Here is a 20,207-nt window from a genome sequence, read left to right as displayed (position 1 = left end):
CCCTATTGGGGTCGTCGCAGCAATACCTGACGTCCTGGAAGCTGCAGGTGATATGATAGCCCTGTTTAAACATTTTGAAGGGGTGTCATATTTAGGAAGGAGCAAGCTTTTTTTCTGCTGCTCCTGAAAGCAGGGCATGAAGCAATAGATACAAAGTAGAGGAAAAGGGATTCCACCTCAACATTGGGAGGAACGTCCTGACAGTAAGGTCTGTCTGACAGTGGGACAGTGTGTGGAGTCTCCTTCCTTGGAGGTCTTTAAACAGAGGCTGGGTGGCCATGGGTCACAAGGGGTGCTTTGAGCCAGAGTTCCTGCATGGCAGAATGGGGTCTCTTCTAACTCTGTGACTGTAAGTGGTGGCTTGGTCCTCCTTGGTGCTGGAAGAGGCGTGTGGATGGTCCCCCTGGGAAAGAAGTTTCACACACACACACCACACACACCCCCAAAGCGAAGAAGAGACACAGAGTGTGCGGCCAGCCCTTCCCTTGCCCTTCTCACCTGAGCCACCACATGTAGCTGTGCTGGTAAGGGAAGAAGCTGTTGGGGTCGTCGCAGCAGTACTTGACGTCCTGGAAGCCGCAGCAGTAGACGGCGCTGGCCTCGTCGCCCTCCTCCCTCCGCGGGCAGCGGAAGGCGCTCACCAGCACTTGCTGGGCGTCCATGTAACTGGCGCAGTCGGCGCTCATGGCTGCTCAGGACGAGACCCCTCGCCCTCCTTCCCCAAACTCACTTCTCTCCCTTCGTCCTCCTCACAGCCCTTTGGCGGCTGGTTTTCTTCTCTCCTGAGGAGACTGAGGCGCCTCAACCGTCGCCACGCCCGGCGCCATTATGCCCCGCCTCGAGCGCCTCTGGTCTTCTTCTTCCCCTCATCATCATCATCATCCTACAAGAATAAAATAATGTTTGAAAAACAAAAATGGACCCAGGAAGGGTTTACTGTGTTTGTTTATTTCGTTGTTGTTTTTCTTGGCTGCATCCAGATTAACTGAACATGTTAAATAAATTTAAAATAATAATAATAATAAAGTTAAAATATTTTAAAATAATAAACAAATTAAAGATTAAATTAAAAATTAAAAGTAAATAAATTTATTTAAATTTAAATAAATTTATCTACTTGTTGTTTGTGGCAGCAGCTTCTCTGACAGCTCACTATCTCGTTTGTGTGGGGTTGTTTGTGTTTTGCATCCCTTCAAGTTGATTCTGACTTATGGCGACTCTAAAGTATCACTATCATGGGGTTTTCTTGGCAAGTTCCTTCAGGGGTGGTTGCCATCCTCTGAGGCTGAGAGAGTGTGACTTGCCCAAGGTAACTCAGTGGGTTGCTTGCCATGGCCAAATGAGGATTTGAATCCTGGTCTCCAGTCTCCTAGTCTAATGCTCAGATCCCTACACCATGCTTCCCCCCTCTCACAAAACTACAAATCCCAGGATTCCATAGCATGGAGCCATGACAGTTGAAGCGCTGTCAAACTACATTGTTTCTGCAGCGTAGATGCAGCCTAGAATGTGTAGTTTTGTGCAGGCTTACCGATGAATATAAAACCACACTATGCTGTTATTCCACTTTTTCAGCTATGGCTGCCTCCTGTGAAATCCTGGGATTTGTAGTTCAGTGAGTGGTATAGTGGTTTGAGTGTTGGGCCTGAATCCCAGCTCAGCCATGTAAACCCAGTGGGTGACCATGGGTAAATCACTCTCTTCTCTCTCTGCATCAAAGGAAGGGAATGGCAAAAACTCTCTGAAGAAACTTGCCAAGAAAACCCCATGATAGATTTGCCTTAGGATCTCCGTAAGTCAAAAAATGACTTCGGAGGCACACAACAACAACAAAATTGCAAAAAGGATTGCAAACAAGGACATAAAAAGAATGGTTAGACAAATTTTGTTCTTTTAGCCAGAACAGAGTCGGTTCTCCTAATATAAACCATCAGGTTTTGCTTGTCCTCAGACTGAATTGCTTGAGTCTCATTCCTGGGAGAAATGTGGAACATAAATCAAATTTTAAATAAACAAACAAAGATCCCCGGGCTTTCTCTCTTCTCAGTTTTTATTCAGCCAATGGCATGGACTGAGGAATCTCATAACAGTAAGAAACTGTTCTGTTTCTTCAGTTTCTCTTTTCTTCCCCATCTCCTTTTCATTTTGTGTCCCATTTTTAAGACTATCCAAGAGCAGCACCTGTTTTATTATCTTTATTGAGATTCTATGAGCCTTTCCAACTGTAGTAGTAGTAGTACCTGTAGTAGGTAGAAGTAGTGTTGGAAGAGACCACAAGGGCCATCCAGTCCAAACCTCATAATCAATCCAACCCACCTGCCATGCAGGAACTCACACTTGTGTTCCTTGAATTTGTTTCCAAGTGATGGCGAACTTATCATGGGCTTTTCTTGTTAAGATTTGTTCAGAGCAGGCTTTGCATTTGCCTCCCTCTTAGGATGAGAAAGTGTGACTTGCTTAAGGTCACCATTAGGGTTCCATGGCAGAGCAAAGATTTGAACCCAGGTCTCCTGAGCTGCAATCCAGCTCTGAAACCACTATGCCAGACTGGCTTTCCAACTGTAGAGTGAAGTATAAATACTATAACACAACCAAATATATCCTTATCACATTTGTTCTAGTCAGTGCAAGTCAATACATGGGAAAACAAAATCCCATAGGGCCAGTTTGTTGCACTATTGTTGTTTGAGTGCTTCCAGTAATTGCAGTCCAGATGTATAGTGCTCTTCAGCTTCCTTCCAACCTATATAACTGACAAAAACAGGCTTGGAGCCACTGAATATTGTCCATGATGTGTGGCTTCTTATAGTTCAGGGTCAAACTCTATTCTAGAATGTGGCCCTAAATGCCAGCTTTCCACGAAACCATAGTCCAAAACACACTGCAGAAATAATCCGGTTGGAAACTGCTTTAACTGCCCTGGCTCAGTGCTAGAAAATCCTGGGAACTATAGTTTATTGTGGCACCAGAGCTCTCTGACATTGAAGGCTAAATGTCTCACAAAACTACAGTTCCCAGAATTTCCTAGCATTGAGCCAGGGCAACTAAAGCGGTCTCAAACTGGATTATTTCTGCAGTGTGTTTTGGACCCATGTCTGCATAGGCACAAGTAGGTGGTTCCTGTGGAAAGTCTGTGGCTTCTGGCATCACTGCCATTTCAAATTGTGTGCATCTGTTGAACGGGTAGGTGTCACTTGTTATATTGCATACATACATTGGATAATTTAGCACATCAAAGAATCTTCAGAAGAAAATAAACCTGTGCTTTATAAACTATAGTAAAGCCTGTGATTGTGTTTAGATCATTAAAAACTATGAATCGTTCTTAAAGAAATGGGCGTACCACAAAATTTGACTATCCTAATGGGTAGTTTATACTCAGGACAGGGGGCCACTGTCAAGACATAATACAGTGTAGAGAAACAGAATGGTTTGCCATTGGCAAGGGGGTCAGGGAAGGCCTTTTTTTATCACCCTATCTGTTTAATTTGTATACTAAAATAAACAAAGTTGGATTAGACTTGCAAGGAGGCATGAAAACTGGAGGAAAGATCATCAAGTTTTGCAGATGACACCACACTGCTAGAAAGAAATAGCAAAGGCTTGGCACAATTACTGAAGAAAGTTGAAGAAGAACACGCAAAGGAAGGCTTACAGTTTATTTACTTAGCTATTGTTACAGACATGATTGTATATATACAGTTCAGTAAAGGCAATTTTCGCTAAGTTTCTTTTCTGGCTATTATTATTATTATTATTATTATTATTATTATTATTTGTTTCATTGCATAATTATAATTGGGGGGAAACTGTAAAAAGGAAAAAAAATGATCCATACCAGGTGTCAAATTTACTAGGCATGCCACTGAATATATATGACAATTTCCCTTTAGGGATGTAGGAATTAACTTCAGTGTAGGTGGACAAACCAAGCTACTGTTGCTAATCCACAGATCTACAACACCAGAGCAAAATGTCTCTATATAGGGTTGGCCCATCACAATTTTGCTATTAGAAATGAAGAACGGAGCCTTTCACCACTCCAGGTATGGAAGTGTACTTGACTAGCAGCTGAATCTTCCTTCAAAGTTTGCAATGAGCAGTGCCCCGTCCGTGTCATGTTAGAGGGAGCATATTAGTTTAGGTGGCTCAGGGCAAATTATGTAGCGTACACATTTTTTGCCTGTCAACATACTAGGAAACAGCAAGGCAGTTCAGGAGGAACAACCAAGATGCTGCTATTTATGCCCTACTACAACATCTACTACCTGAGTTTGTATCCAGGAATATGTCACATTAAACATGTAATTGTAAAAGGACATGTCATTTTTAGTTTGAAGGGGAAATGTCCACAAGTGAGGAGAGTGAATGTTTGTTTAATTAATTAATTTTATTACAATATTTATAGCTTGCCTTATATCCAAAGATCTCAAGATACTGTTATTCATGCCTTCCTACAGCATCTACTACCTGAGGTTATATCCAGGGACATGTCACATTAAACATGAAATTGTAAAGGGACATGACATTTTCAATTTGAAGGGAAAACATTCACAAGTGAGGAGAGTGATCATTGATTTAATTAATTAATTCTATTACAATATTTATAGCCTGCCTTTTATCCCAAGATCTCATGGTAACGTACAATAAAAAATATATAGAACAATTTAAACTTGACAATAATTTTAAAAGACTAAAAGCATCTTAAAATACGTCATTTTAAAACCAGTGAAAACATTTTAAAAGTAATGCAAGCCTTAGTGTATATGCAAATGAATAAAACCAATAGGTCCCAAAGGCTTTAATCCAATTTGCACTCCCTGTGTCACCTGAAGAGATCAGAAGTACAAGCAGGTAGCATCTTCCCAAATGAATGAGCAAGTAAGCAATCAGGGAGACAGGTGGGATCACTTGTTCAACAACACTGTGCTAGACTCCAGGATTACAGTAATGGGAGGTGGAAGAGACAGACACAAGAGAGATCAACATGTACAAAGACAACATTTTTACAATATAAGCTACATGAAATAGAATGCTGCAAGGAGTGGGGAAATGGGGATTTAGGCATTAGGAACAATTGGATGTAAAGTTGAAGGCTTTCATGACCAGCATCCATAGTTTTTTGTGCATTCTCTGGAGATGCCAGCCACAGATGCTGGTAAAACATCAGGAATAAAGTATTTTAGAAAATGGCCACATGGCCTGAAAAAACCACAAAAAACAACTGGATGTAAGTTATGGTTTTTCATCATATGCACAAATCATCAGAGAAACCAGATATCATCCAATGGAACATTCAGTCAGAGGACACATAGGATTGGAAGCCGCTGATACTGTTCAAAAGGATGCAGAAGTTCTAAACAGTTCTAACTGATACAGAGAAACCAGTAGCATGATAATATATAAAGGAAAGAAACAGAGCAAAAAGTTTGGTTCAAAATGGTAAGTGAATGAAAGGCAATGAGAAAAAGGTGGGATATAGATTTTTAAAGAGCCAGTAATATGAAATTTAAATGGGCAAGTTATTTTAAAAAAGAAATCACTCTTCTTCAAAGGGAGCTGAGGATTAGAAGCCAGCTTCCTCTTGGGACAGAACACTCATCTCCAATCCCACTCTTCTTTATTTTAATTATTTTTTTATTACATTACAAAGCAAGAGTTCATCTACCTTGGGATCTATCTGCAATTCCTCTTGCATATTAGGCTATTTCATAACACACCAATGGACATCCTCCTTTTCTGGATATGTCCACCATTTCAACCCTCTGCCCATGAGGAATTCCAAAATCCTCCATTTTGAGCATGGTTAAGAAGCATGAATTTAATATTTATATGAATGTGTTTAGCTTTTATTTGATAATGTCTTCCATTTTTCTTAAAGCTCCTACATTTCACGGTCCCTTGACCTCCTTTGCAGTGAGAACATCTGGTCACCCTGCCAATGCAAGAATATTCCCCATTGATTTTCTTGCTTCTATTGGACCAGACCACTAACCTGCAGACAGAACCCAAAAGATCATTTTGAAGGTCAGGTCCTCAACTGAGCCCCAAAGCTGCAATGCGGTGGCCTTATGCCAAAAAGTTCAGTGAAACAGAGCCACCTGCAGATAGGGTAGTTGTGTCTGTGACTTTGGTGTATAGCATGGATTCTTAACATGTGGTCCATTTATCTGTTCGGGGGGTCCATGGATTGGCTTCAGAAGTCCTTTAACTAGCTGCAAAATAAATGTTTTTCTTCTTTTTCCTTCATTGTATTTTTCTGGGGTGGGGTTTCCTAGCTTCATCTGGTTCTCAAGGGGATCCATGATCCCCAAGGTTAAGAACAACTAATGCATAGGAAAGACTATTCCTTTGTTATGGAAAACAGAGAGAACCCCTCCGTCATTTCAAATCATTGCAGACATAATCTGGTTTATTGTCTTTCTCAGATAGTGTCTTTCAAAAATGTCTTGATAGTGATGTTTCCATTTTTATTTTCAAAGTAGCTTTGTGTTCATTATTTTTAAAGAGAAAACAGAAACATAAGATGTTGTAATTATAGAAGAGGTGGAGATGATGATGAAACAAATCGAATATCTAATTACTACTTACAAAACTATACTTTTCTATTAAAACTAGTGGGACATATTATTTCATGCTCTTTTCGCATTGCTAGATCTACAGTTAATTTATTCATCTTCTTATCCTTTCACTTCCTCAGAAAGTTTGTGAATGTTTTTGGTTTATGGAGAGCTATAACATTTCTCTTTGAATTACCCCTAGAATTCCTCAAGCTGTAGCTACACAGTGAGTGGTGGGTGGGTGGTGAGTTGTCTTGCCCTTCACCAAGGTATTTTGGGTCGCAAAGTATTTGGGACCTGATTGTATTCATTTTACTTTGTTTTGGCTGCTTCATAAAGATAATGCATTCTTTACACTGCACTAAAGTTTCTGCCCTAAAAACAGTGCTGCCTTCTGTCACTGAATGGAAGTACTGAATCCGCCCAATCAATCTTCTGGGAAGAGGAATGACTAAATATTTATGGATGGCACTTTCATTATCTGTGTAACTAGATCTTTTTAAAGGATCTTTACCACTAATGGCATTTTAAGCAAAATCGATCAATACAGCCTAAATGCCATCTGCACATCAACCTCTGAGGTCACCTTGAAATGACCAGCATGGCCATGTAAACTATTTCACTTGTGTTTCTGTTTCATAAATTTTCTATTTTTTTAAATATTCTACACACAAATGTAATTTGTCTGGGTTCTTATGTGTCTTCTAATCTGCTTTGGATGCTTCCAGACTGATTTTTTTTAAAAAAAAAACCTAGAAAGCCCTGGATTTTATTCTTATTCTTTCTAATTTTATTTTTGAGAGCCATGCACATTTTGTTTATGCCAAGATATTTTCTATCAGCTTCTTGTACAATCAGACACATTTTATACCCACTTCCCAGGTCAGTTTATTGTAAATCTGTATAAAATAGGACAGAACAGGAACAAAATCTGGGATTTTAAAATCAGTCTGGATGCATTTTTCCCTGTCTTCTTGCTAAACAGCCATCTTAGGAAATGAAAAGAGTTTGCAAATTCAGATATGCTAAGCAAAGTACATTGAACTGTCTTATATAAAATGCCTTTCTCATGGGAATTTGGATGACTAAACAGCATGAGGTAGTGGTTTGAGCTTGCACTATGACTTTGGAGACTAGGATTTGAATCCTCACTCAGCTATGGAAAACAACTGGGTCTCTCTGGGCGAACCACACACTCTCAGCCTTGGAATAATAATAATAATTATTATTATTATTATTATTATTATTATTATTATTATTATTATATGTGTTTATATCCAACCCTTTCCACATAACTGGGACTTAGAGTGTAATAGGACCCTGTGATAGTTTCATCTTAGGATCACCATAAAATGGATTATAAACGATTTGAAGACACCCAACAACAACACACTTGTAGGATGAGAAAACAGCTAAAGTCACCAAAAAACGGCAAGAAAGAAACAAAGAACTGGCAATATTTCGCCCGCCTGCCCCACATAAAACACAATTAGGAAAATGACTTTTCTCCTAGGCATGTTCTGCATTTTCCTCTCAGTAATACATTTGTTATGCAATAATATAAGCAGAAGCTAAAGTATAATGTTTAAAACATATCTATTATGAATTTTTTACTTTTCAATTAATGCAATTTTCTGTGCACAATTGAATACTAAACTGTGTTTGGCTGGGAAACAGGAGAAGCTTATCTAGAAGGGAGATTGTAGACTCAAGGTGGTTTTTAAAATGGACACTAATACATTTGCACCACTATAAATTACCCTTTCTGCTCCATTTGCAATCTCAACTTTCCAAAGAAAAGTTAGGAACTGTTACTCCAGAGGCTCTCAGCAAGTACAGTTCTCCAATTAATCACAGTAAATCTTCCCCCTCACCATTGAAATATCTTTAAGAGGCTCTAAACAAAGGTAGGACGTTAAAACTGGAAGTAACTAGAAAAATCACTTCCAATTTTAAAAAAAATAGCAATGTGCTGTCCATAGTTCTATGATGTCAAAAATGCATTATGTACAAGCACAGACCTTGTGGCTGCCTGCCCCCCTCACAATAAGTATTTAGATCTACTTACATGATTATGATTGTGGATGGAGGGAGTGATACTTATTTTGAATTAATTAATTGAATATACACTATATTCTGCTAAATACCATTTCAGTTCTATCTTCCATAAGGCCATTGAAATTAATTATAATTGTTAATCACAACTAATTTAAGTCTTATTCAGTTCAATGGGTTTACTCTTGGTAGGAAAGCGAGTTTGGTATAGTGATTTGAATGTTGGACTAAGACTTTGGGAGTCCAGGGTTTGAATCCTTGCTCAGCTATGGAAATAATCTGGATTGCCATCAATCGGAAACAGCTTGTACAGGCCACAAACATCTAGTTAGCACTCAAATTAGATTTAGCACATTATTTTTATGAGTTTACCTTCCTTATGGGTACCAAAAGATTTTTAAAATGTCAGTTACAGAGTCATGCATCTGCATTCACATGTTTTATGCGCCTTAACTAGGCAAAATTTAGGGTTGAACTAGATACAGTCAATACATATTGCATTGATGGGAACAACTTTTAAAATGATACTATTCATCATCCTCTATGCAAGATTTATACTGCGATAGGCAGGAATTGTGGTTTAATGTTTCTGCTGTACCACAATCCTCTGCCCCTTGAGTGTAACACCAGGAAGGGAAAATGAGGGCATTGTTCACCCCCACAGTAAGAATTCAGCATCCTCACAATGAAATTTTCCTTCATTCCCCAAATTTCTAGCATTGCAGAAAGTGAGGATTTGAAAATCCTTCACACCTAGTGTTTGCATTCCCTTTGCGATTTTGCCTGTCCCTTTTTTTTAGATGCCTAAATTATATTTCTAAATGCTCAACTGAAGTTTTATGATACTGTGATGCCAGAAATTTGGGAATTGAAGCGAAATTTCTTAGGGGGGCATCATTCTTATTTTGCGGCAATGTCCTCACTTGTATGAACCTGAGAGCTGGACAGTGAAGAAAGCAGATAAAAAGAAAATCAGCTAATTTGGGATGTGGTGCTGGAGAAGAGTGCTAAGAATACCATGAACAGCCAAAAAGACAAACAAATGGGTCCTTGAACAGATCAAGCTTTAACTCTCTCTGGAAGCCAAAATGATAAAACTGAGGCTGTGGTACAGTGGAGCCTTGCCTTATGCAGGGATCTGTTCCAGACCACCCCCACCCCAAGTAAGGCAAATACAGCGTAAACTTGTGCTCGCACTGGCACGACATGCACTCACCATGGGCACGCGTGCCATTCAATGTATTGTAGTGCGGCTTCCACATAAAGTGGAAGCCACATATGGTGCACTCACGTATGGAGCGGGCGTGCTGTACTTTGGTCACATCATGAGAAGGCATGACTTGTTACAAAAGACAATAACTCTAGGAAAGGTAGAAGGCAGCATAAAGAGAGGAAGACTGCATGTCAAATGGCTAGACTCAATTAGGGAATTCATGGGCCTGAATCTACAAGACCTAGGCAAAGCAGTGGAGGATGAGGGGCATACAGATGTCTCATCCACAGGGTCACCATGAGTCGAGGTCAAGTTGGGGCAGCTAACAACAACAGCAACCCCTCATTTTGCCCCTCTATAGTTACATCTCCCCCATACTTCCCCTATACCAAAGCTGATATTAGTTAAAAGAGTGATACTTTCCATTGGTGCCTATAGGAAATTCCTTCTTGAAGCAAATTTTGAGGGGAATGTCCCACACACTTAACACCCTGCTTCTGACCGTACCCCCTCCCCATGATTTTTAACATTTTAAAAATGTGCCCATTAATTGATTTAGTATAATAAAAGCCTCACACTTGGCTTTTAATCCAGAGTAAAGGAGTCAAGAGAATACTTTGCTTCCTCTTCTTGTCTTATTATTTGCTTAATTTCATATTCTGTCCTTCAATAACCAAGCCTGCAAGTTCCTTTCAAATAAATTATCTCTGTTGCTCCCTTTTAGCCTCTCAGTTTCCCTTCTGCTTGTTTGTATTGTTTTTATTGTACTTTAGCAGAGCTTTGTCATTTTTAAAAAAGTAAAAACAAATGGTTCCTAGAGTAGATCAAGCCAGAGATCTTCCTGGAAGCCAAGATGATAAAACTGAGGCTTTCATACTTCGGCCATATAATGAAAAGCGAGGACTCACTGGGGGGAAATGCTAGGAAAGGTGGAGGGAAGGAGAAAGAGAGGAAGGCCACATGCTAGATGGATGGACTCTGTTAAGGAGATTGTGGATATGAGTTTACAGGACCAAAGCAGAGCAGTGGAGGACAAGGAGTCTTGGAGATGTCTCATCCACAGGGTCACTATGGGTCAAGATTGACTCGAGGGCAGTTAACAATAACAAAAAACGGAATATATAACATACAATAGTAAAAAGCACATAAAACATAAATGGCAACTGTCCACAAGCAATTATGTCACACATACAAGGACAACAACTTTTTTTTGCTTTAGATCTAGGGCCAGCTCTACCACTAGACCAGGCGGTGGGGATTGAAGCCTGTGGACTCCCCGCCCCACAGCTCCCAAAATTTAGGCAGCAAATGCCCCCTACAATCTGTGAGAGCAATTTTTACATGTTATTTTATGCTTGTTAACTTCTAGATGACTTTCTGTTGGAAACAAAAGTTCTCTCCTGGGCTTAAAATATCACAAAATATCACAAAATTTCCTCCATTTCCCTGAGGGAATATTGAAGGCATTTGGGAACAAAAACTGTTTTCATTTTGGGTATGTGTGCAGAAGAGGAGATGGCTCCAAAAATTTCCGGGGGGGGGGGCAGTGTGACCTTCCCAACCCACAAGAATTGCCCACTTGTATTAGATAAAATGAGGCAACCACCTCAAACAGCTTGGGGGAACAGAGACAGCAGGGTTCTCTATCTTCTTGGGGCCTCTAAAATAGTCAGCTTTCACAGAACTGAAATAACAATGCCAACACAATTGGCTTATCTAAAAAGATATGGTAAATGAAATGAAGCATCTTTGTCTCAGCCAAAGAAATGCCTCAGGCCAACTCTGTTACAATCATATCTGAGAATTTATGAACTGTTTATCCAGTGATTTCCAGAGCTCATTTAGGAGACAAACTGGTGCATAACTGATCTGGTTTTGTTTTGTGGATTTAAAATTCCAAGCTTCCATGGCTATTCTCCCTCATATTATACCGTTATTGATTTCAGAAGCACTAACACCCAAGAAAAATATATATATATCTTTTTAAAAATCTGCTGATCTCATTTTTTTTGTCTTAATGTGCCAGGAACCGTATGATGAAATTGAGACAAATGTTAATATTATCAATGAAAGACAGCCACTAAGAGTAACATATAACATCAACAGAAAGGTGTACAATGAAGAAGAATTCGAAAAAGATCATGACCGAAAGACTTATTCCCCAACCAATAAGGATATCGAGAGGCCTCCAATTGGGCGAAAGATTCAATGCAGGTGAGAGTCAAACTTTTGTTTCTTTGAAGATAACATGTCACCTTGTATTTTAAGTAAGCGGGCAGAATATCTTTTCATTTGCATATTGATGGTTCTCAGAACTGCAAGGTAAAATGAATAAGAATATTCAGATAATAACAAATACAAATAAGCACAGAACAAAATCCTATTCAAAATATAAAACACATGGCAAGGCTCCTGTACCTTTAGTAGTTGTATTTAAGAGAGAATTTCAGAAGATGTTGCTTGTCATGCAAAGTCCGCTTGATGAAGTTCCCTTTTCCATTAAAGGCATAGGGGTCCTGTTTTTCACTCAGCACCCTTAATGGCACTGCACTCAAACCTCTCCTGGTGATTTCTTACAGAGTCCTTGGGGGTTCACGTCTATCCTACAGAAGGTTTGATACACCCCACAGGAAGTCTAATTTATCCTACAGGCATTGATGTATTAACTTCTTTTACTCCAAGTCTCATGTCAAGTCTCTAGCCTCTACTTTCAAGTCTCAAGTTGAGTCTTGTCCTTTCAAGATAATTTTAAGTCAAGTCTCAAGTTAAGTCTCAAGTCTGGTAGCCAACTTTAACAGGTAAAAAAGGAGGTGGTAGTGTGGTGGAGGGGGTAGATTTTCAATAATTAGAAAATCAAGAAGTGCACAAAGATAGGTTTAAAAAAATCTCAGAGGGGAACAGCAAATGTGTTAGGCAACCATCTTGAGGCAAATGGATCATTCTAAAGCTTTTCAGAAGGCTCCTCTAATGTTCAGCAAGGAGAAGTTGCTGATTAGACATCAACTCTCACTTCAGTCCCATTGCCTAATGTGTTTGCTGTTTCTGAATGAAGTTAGGCCAGCAAGCTGGTTGCTAAAAAAATATACAAGTCTCAAGTTAAGTCAGAGCGTCATTTATTGCCAAGTCAAATCCAAATCAAGTCACTGAAGTGACTCAAGTCTAAGGATTTTATCGCTCATCTTTTAAATCTGGGGCTGGAGCCGGGACGAGGGATGAAGGCCAGGATTATCGCTCATTAAATCACCGCCGAACTACCAGCCACCATCAGCCCGGGTCAAAGCTCGGTCCCAGCTGCACTCCGCCAGCAGTTTTTAGAAACCGGAAAGCTTCCAGCTTCTAAAAGGTGCTGGCAGAGTGCAGCACTTCATTTAATGATGAAAGGGAGGGAGTTGGATTCTAAGATATATTTGTAACATTGGAGCAATCTTAGACCGGGGAAAGTGTTGTACCATTCCATTGGAAACCCATCAGGGCCAGGATATTTCTTAACCTCAGGTCTCCTGTTTAACCATCACATAAGTAAAAACATGTAAATCAGATGGTGTATATGTTGTATTGTTGATATTTGGTTCATATGTAAGAACACTAGAAGAGCCCTGTTGAATGAGAACAAAGGCCTATCTTGTTGAGTATTCTGGTCACACTATGCCCATCTAGTGGCCTATGGAAAGCCAACTAGAAGGAAATGACTGCAACAGCACTCTTCCATACTCTCCAGCACTGTTCTCCTGATTTCTTATACTGGATAATTTCATACATTTCTACCATACATGTGTATAAGGGAAATTATATACCTCATCATCTATCATTGTTGTATCATAAGAATAGGATAAAAACATCTGAAGTGGAAGTAGGAACAACTTTCCAGATGGGAAGATTGTCTAACTATTCAATCCAAATTGTTTCAGATTCTCATGTGCACGGTGCAAAAACTTACTCATTAAGATGTTTCCCATTCTAAACTGGATTTGTTCATATCGTGTCAAAGAATGGATTCTAGGAGACATACATTCTGGCATAAATGTGGGCATGGTGCAGATTTTTCAAGGTAAATAAGATATTCTCTCTCTCTCTCTCTTTCTCTCTCTCTCTCTCTTTATTTTTTGCTATAATTCCTCCATTTTCCTTTAGTCAAATTGTCAAAATTAAAATGGCCATCTTTTGGTAATACAAGCTTCAAAGGTGGCTAATATTATACTCCATAAGTGTAATCCTCTTATCTTTACCATCTATTGAACAATGTCCCAGAGCAGAGTTCCTTTCTATACTATGAGATGAGGAACTGTGATTCTCCAGACATGTTTGGTCTACAGCTCACATGAGCCCTAGCCAACATAACTGGCCTATATAACAATATAAAGGACATACAAGTCAGAAAATATCACAATAATTTATATCCAACACTGAAGAAAAAAAGATTTACAAAGATAAATACCTAGGAATTTGCTAACCTTATTTGATACCCATTTTCTGGTCTCTGAGGTGGTCACTTCACTTTGCCTAATGGTAAGGAGAGTCATGCCACTGAATTTAATGAGTCTAATTACAACCCAAATCTCTTTAGTAAATCTAAAATTTGTACATTCGCTTCAGGCAACTATTATCTGATTATTCTACATTGGATAAGAACACAAATTTATCCTGTACTACTTACTATATACTTTATGTGTGGCTGATTGACAGTATCAAACAGATTGTAGAAAGATTTGGTGTGGGTGGGATTCAGCATCTTAGTGCATTCTGTAAATAAAAAGTGTATTGAGTAAGTCAACAGACCATATCAGAAACAGACAATAAAAATACCAAATACTTACAAATTATAGTAAATGTGAAAGAAAAGGAAAGGGAATCTATTATATTACTACTTTCATTAAAAATGCTTTTCTTTTTTCCCTTAAACTGGATGCTTTAACTACAAATAGGGCAACTTTCTGCATCATTAGTTCATTAGAACCTTGCAGAAGAAAATTCAAAATTTTCTCAAAACTCCCCCACCCCAATTTCCCATATGTAAAAGGAGACAAATAATGTTCTCTAGAATTGGAATACAGTACAACTGGAATGCCAGTTAAGTAGTGGACCAATTTGTCCACATGAGTTGCACAATGTGTGAGATTTAAATATATCATACAACTGACAGAGATTCTCTTTCATTTTACCAGATTGTGGCTGTTGAACATCTTTGAAGTTAGGACTGAACACTGGGTTGTGCAACAAAAAACAGGGAAGGGCTAACACCTATAAGGCCTTTTGTGCCTTGGAAAATTCCTTCAATTTTAAAAATGTTTTAAGATGTTTTAATGTCATTTTTTAGAACTAAAAAGTTCTGAACAATGGCTTGCAATGAGGAAATGTTAAACACCACAATTAAAAAAAATCTATTTACTAAAACTATTTAAAAAATTGTAATCCTATTGTCTTTAAAAAAAATCCATCAAAATGTTAACCTAGCTACCAACACAGAAATGCAGCTGAACTGATCATATGTCAAAGACAAATTAAAACAGACATTTATTCAGGTACTATCTGAAGGAGGTAAAGGATAAAAACATATCACAAATTAATTTAATAACTGATTATGACAATGGGTGAAGGTTGGCTTACCATCTCCCACCAGAAATTAATAATGCATTTTCCCTCCAGCACCATCTGATCAGCATGTTTTTTTTTAAATGTATATATTTGCAGGACTATCAGGAATATTGTTAACTGGGTTACCACTACCAGTTGACAATACTTTTTATTCTGCATTTTGCTGCTCTTTAACATATGTCATATTTGGAACATCACGCCACATATCAATTGGTAAGTACTGTTCTTTTAATTTAGACTAAGTAGTTATTTGAGAGATGGCAGGCAGGCCCATTTTTATATTGTTTTAAATTATATATTTATTTTATTTGTATCCCACTTTTCTCCTAGTACAGGACCAAAGGCAATTCATATTAGCAATAAAAAAGGTAAAAATGCACTTTAAAAACTTTTTCATATAAAAGTTAAGGAACACTAAATAAACATTTCTATTAAAAAGACTAAATTACAGCAGTTACAAATATTTATTTTAATATGGCTCATGGTTCATTGAGATTGGTAAATCTGTGGCCCTTCTGTTATATCTGGCCTAGAAGCTTATCATATACATTTTCCCCCCATTATGGGAACAGGAAGGGGACACTTGGGGCCACACGTGCTCGAGAAAAATTGGATTTTACCGCACACCAAAGTGTCCTCAAAATGGCCCCATTCCATTCCCCAGCCCCAAGCTGACCTCATTCAAAGCTGAGGCATGCCATCTTGCTCGGCCTGAAGACTTCCCACCCGAACATTTAACGCCCCTCAGCACTGTGGTAAAAAAATTTTCTTGGTTACGCGCAGCCCTGAGTGTCCCCTTCTAGTTCCCATAATGGGGGGAAATGTGTGCAATAAGCATCTGAGTCTCTGTAAAAGACAACAAGGTCAGATTGAAAACTGACATGATGCTGAGTTTCTGCTTTTTAGCTTTTTGTTTGTGCTTCTGGCTGGAGCCACTCCAGCTAAGAGACAAAAGACAGAGGTGTATTCGGTTACTGGTAGGATGCAGTAGTGCAGATACCTTTTCAGTCTGGTGTCACATACTTGTGTTTATGAGAGAGAGTGGATTTCTTTTTCTCTAAAGCACAAAGCTCGCGCGCACACACACACACATTTTTTATGGATTGCTGCAAAACCTGATTTATCTGAGCATGTAAATCCATCCTAGGAATGAAAATATTTGGTTATTTCAATCTCACACACAATAATGAAACATTTCAAATGTTTTCTCCCATCTAGATAAGATTACAAGATGGCATTTCGGGGGATGGAGTGATATTTTGAGATCTGGTGTAGTGTAGTGGTTTGAATATTATTATTAACCTTTAACCTTTAACATCGAACTGTGACTCTGGAGACCAGGGCTTGAATCCCCACACACACACACACACAGTTGGCTATGGAAACCCACTGGGTGACCTTGGGCAAGTCATACTCTCACAGCCTCAGAAAAGGGCAAAGGCAAATCCCCCCTGAAAAATCTTGCCAAGAAAAACCTGTGACAGATTTGCTTTGGGGTTGCCATAAATCAGATAAAACCGAAAGCACACAACAATAGTGATATTTCACATTTCATGACTTTTTGTGAACATTTTGTATAGGAATTTTGGGCACCCCCCCCCCCCCATAGAGTACATTTTTGGGGAGGGTATTTTTTTTTTTTTTTTTTTTTTTTTTGTTCAAAGTTGTCCTTTGCATGCATGCATTCCCCCACATAAAAGTTTGGACATTTCTGTCTGATGCAGAATTCCTGCAAATTGTTCAAGGTTGTGGAAGCAGAGTAATACATGTTATGCCATTGCACATGGATGCACATTGTTTTTATTAATATAGAACTTCAAATTAAATTGACTTTGATTTCATATTTATTTATCTTATAATAAACACACAGACCACAAATTATTTGTGCTGTTTGCACTGCGGTATTATTTTTATCATTACAATTTATTATGGTAAAATGTAACCTTACTTATGTCAAGAGGCTTGCACAGGTATTCAAGAAAATGTAATAAAATGTCAGGACTGATCTATCTCTTCACTTTACCAAATCTGATTTATTATTATTTAATTACATAATGCTGTTGCCAATTCTCAGGGCCAGGACTGAATTCTCAGGAAATTGCTGTGCTGCTCCAAGTGGGGAGACAAATCTCAAGGCAAGCAGCATCAGAGGAGAAAAAATATTAAATGTTTGCATTTAATAGTAATTTAAAGTTGGCTTTAAAGTAAACCGGCTTAAAAATGCCAGCCCTAGCAGAAATGGCAGCAACTGCTGCAGCTACTGAGCAGATCTTCCCACCTACCTGGCCACCAAAAAAAAAAAAAAAAAAAATCTCTCAGGGTAGAGCTTGTTTACCTGGGTTTCACCCCAATAGAATAAGACACTAGCCAGTCCAAAGTTCAGGATTACAGAAAGCAATACTACCAGTCTAGTCCAAGATCAAGAGTGCCAGAGGGTTGGTCAAAGTGTGCATTCTGAGGTCAAGGATTCAAAGGCAGTCAAGGGTCTAGGAAGCCAGGAGTCAGATCAAGCAGCATTCACTAATGAGAACTAATAGTCTCTGGCAGGAGAGCTCAGCGTCTGCCAGGTGTCTTATATCTAGCTCCCTTATCACAGCTGCTGAGTAGCTAATGAGCGTTTCTTAGCAAGCCTCTTGGAACGCTGAAGGCACGACTTTCTGATCTCCTCTGGCTAAAGGTAGGTACCTCAGTGCTCTGCTGCTCTATGGCTCCCAAGTCTGGCACTTCTACTGGGGCAACACTGGGCTGCTGAGCCCCAGGCTCCACTGGAGGAGATCCCACAGAGCTAGGGTCTGGCTGATCCAAATCCACTGAGGCTGAGAGAGCAGAGCTGGGACCTGGCAGGGCAGAATTGGGGCCTGGCACAACCTCAGGTTCCTCCTGCACCTGAGGAGTCGAGTCCTCCGCCTCATCCTCTTCATCCTCCTTGTGGCTGGCCATGACATCTGCCTTCATGTCTCTTCCAACATCAACTGACCCAGAACTGATTCCATCCTGCCTCTTAACTCTTGCTTGCTTTACCTCTGTGACAAGGATCCAGCACTATGATATAGGGTCTATCATTGTGACAACACAAGGACCTACCTTTTGAATTTGGAATCTCAGTGAATGGGAAGCTGCTATCCTCGGAACTATTACATAATTATTCTTCTACTTTTTTCTCTGAAGTGTCACTGCTACATTTACTTTTGTCTAGATTTGGCTGCTCGGTTTGTTTTATAAAGGGATGCAACAATGCACAAAGTGAGGTTTTGAGGTGACTGCCACGACATTCGCTGTGGTGGTTTTTCTGGTTCCTGGGAGAAGCAATTTATCAATGAAATAGGCTGCAGAGGTCTCCTGCACTGTTTAAGCTCCCCTCAAAAAACTTTCTGTTCCCTTTCTTTTTTGTTGTTGTTTTCATTTTTTGGAACCTTTGTAACCCAATCTTTTGGGTTAAAAGATTGCCTCCTTGCACCAACTGCACCTGGCCGTGCCTGGGACAGCATCACTCTTTGGATATGTCTCTGTGGGAGGAAACTAAACTGGATGGTTTTTAAGGTGTACTTTGAAGCCACTGAGCAATCATGAATGGCTGTCTCTTGTCTTCTGTGACACACTCTGAAAGATACTTCATACCCTCCAGTGCTTCACAGGTGAAAACTAACACATGTGGACAAGCAACATCAGACTGTGGTCAAGATGGCAAAAATGATTAATGAGGAAGAACACACAATCTAAAAGATGCTACGTTTGCTTTTGCCTGAGCCTGCTGGGAAGGGTAAGGCTCTGCTCTGCCCTCTCTTCTCCTCTCCTCTTCTCTCCCCGCTGCTGAGTAATTTGAATACAAATTATTTTTGCACTTTGAATACAGTTTGCCGCAACTGAAGTAAGCTGAAGACAAATTGGGAAAGTGGGAAAAGGAGAGAGATAATGGGACATTTTAAAAACAGTTGAAAAAAACGTGATGAGAGATGATTAATTGGGACTGTCCCTACCAAATCAGGACAGTTGGAGGGTATGATATTTTGTTCATTGGCTCCTTGTTAGAAGGGTAAAATAACAATTACAAGTAATAAAGGCATGTTAGTAAGTAAAGTGGTAGTTAGAATTGCTTAGTCTTTTTTCTTCTTTTTGGTAACAGGTTCTTTCAGCATTCTGAATGCAATGGCAGCAAACTTTCATAACGCTCTTAATTTCAACGTTAGATTATCAGGTAATGTCAGTCTGGCCAGTTTCTCCGATGCAGCTTTTATGAAAAATTATATGGAAGCATTAACTTACACTGCATCTACAACATTTCTTGTTGGCATGATTCAGGTAGGAAATGAAACTGGGTTTTAAAAATTTTTATGATTATTTGTTTAAAGAATACTGGGTTGAACTAATGATATGTGGAAAAATTTGCTGAAAAAGTTCTCCCAACATCTGTGTATACAATGTATGTAATGTATGGACATCAATAAATGGGGCCCTTTCAAACCTGTAAGTAACATTTTTCAATAACTCATTTCCCATTATCTATCTACATTCATGAGATGAAAATAGGCTCTGCATTAATAGACCTCTAGGTTAAGAGGTGATATGATAGCCCTTGTTTAAATATTTGAAAGTGTGTCAAATTGAGGAGGGAGCAAGCTTGTTTCCTCCTGCTCCAGAGACTAGAATGCGGAACAATGGATGCAAACTGCAGGAAAAGAGATTCCACCTCAACATTAGGAGGAATTTCCTGACAATAAGGGCTGTTCAGTAGTGGAGTGGAGTGGAGTCTCCTTCCTTAGAGGTCTTCAAACAGAGGCTGGATGGCC

The 20,207-nt window shown here is 39.2% G+C and overlaps 2 protein-coding genes across 13 annotated transcripts in view; one reads left to right on the top strand and one right to left on the bottom strand.

Moving 5' to 3' along the window:
* LOC149316293 (protein shisa-like-2A) overlaps positions 1 to 691 on the bottom strand; it is a 29,315-nt gene extending 28,624 nt beyond the window's left edge. For all 5 annotated transcript variants that reach the window (XR_016280699.1, XM_089518658.1, XM_089518657.1 and 2 more), the window contains exon 1: positions 499 to 691. Coding sequence is in view for 4 of the 5 variants with exons in the window: in XM_089518658.1 (XP_089374784.1) it covers positions 499 to 686 (188 nt within the window). In the remaining variant the exon portion in view is untranslated. The remainder of the gene's footprint in view (positions 1 to 498) is intronic.
* Positions 692 to 5,356: 4,665 nt separating this feature from the next.
* SLC26A8 (solute carrier family 26 member 8) overlaps positions 5,357 to 20,207 on the top strand; it is a 44,740-nt gene continuing 29,889 nt past the window's right edge. For 3 of the 8 annotated variants that reach the window (XM_089515153.1, XM_089515151.1, XM_089515150.1), the window contains exons 1-5: positions 5,357 to 5,442; positions 11,855 to 12,042; positions 13,737 to 13,876; positions 15,517 to 15,633; positions 19,544 to 19,719. In XM_089515153.1, coding sequence (XP_089371279.1) covers positions 5,440 to 5,442; positions 11,855 to 12,042; positions 13,737 to 13,876; positions 15,517 to 15,633; positions 19,544 to 19,719 — 624 coding nt within the window. In that variant the 5' untranslated portion in view covers positions 5,357 to 5,439. Of the gene's footprint in view, positions 5,443 to 11,854; positions 12,043 to 13,736; positions 13,877 to 15,516; positions 15,634 to 19,008; positions 19,181 to 19,543; positions 19,720 to 20,207 lie in introns of those variants that run through there. The other 5 variants (XM_089515152.1, XM_089515156.1, XM_089515155.1 and 2 more) reach the window with 5 other exon arrangements.

This window comes from Sceloporus occidentalis, unplaced genomic scaffold (assembly GCF_023333645.1).
Source record: "Sceloporus occidentalis isolate IW3139 unplaced genomic scaffold, rSceOcc1.0.p SCAF_3, whole genome shotgun sequence".
Classification (NCBI taxonomy): Eukaryota; Metazoa; Chordata; class Lepidosauria; order Squamata; family Phrynosomatidae; genus Sceloporus; species Sceloporus occidentalis.
Note: the sequence above shows the minus strand (reverse complement) of the source record. Positions and strands in the feature narration are given on the sequence as shown.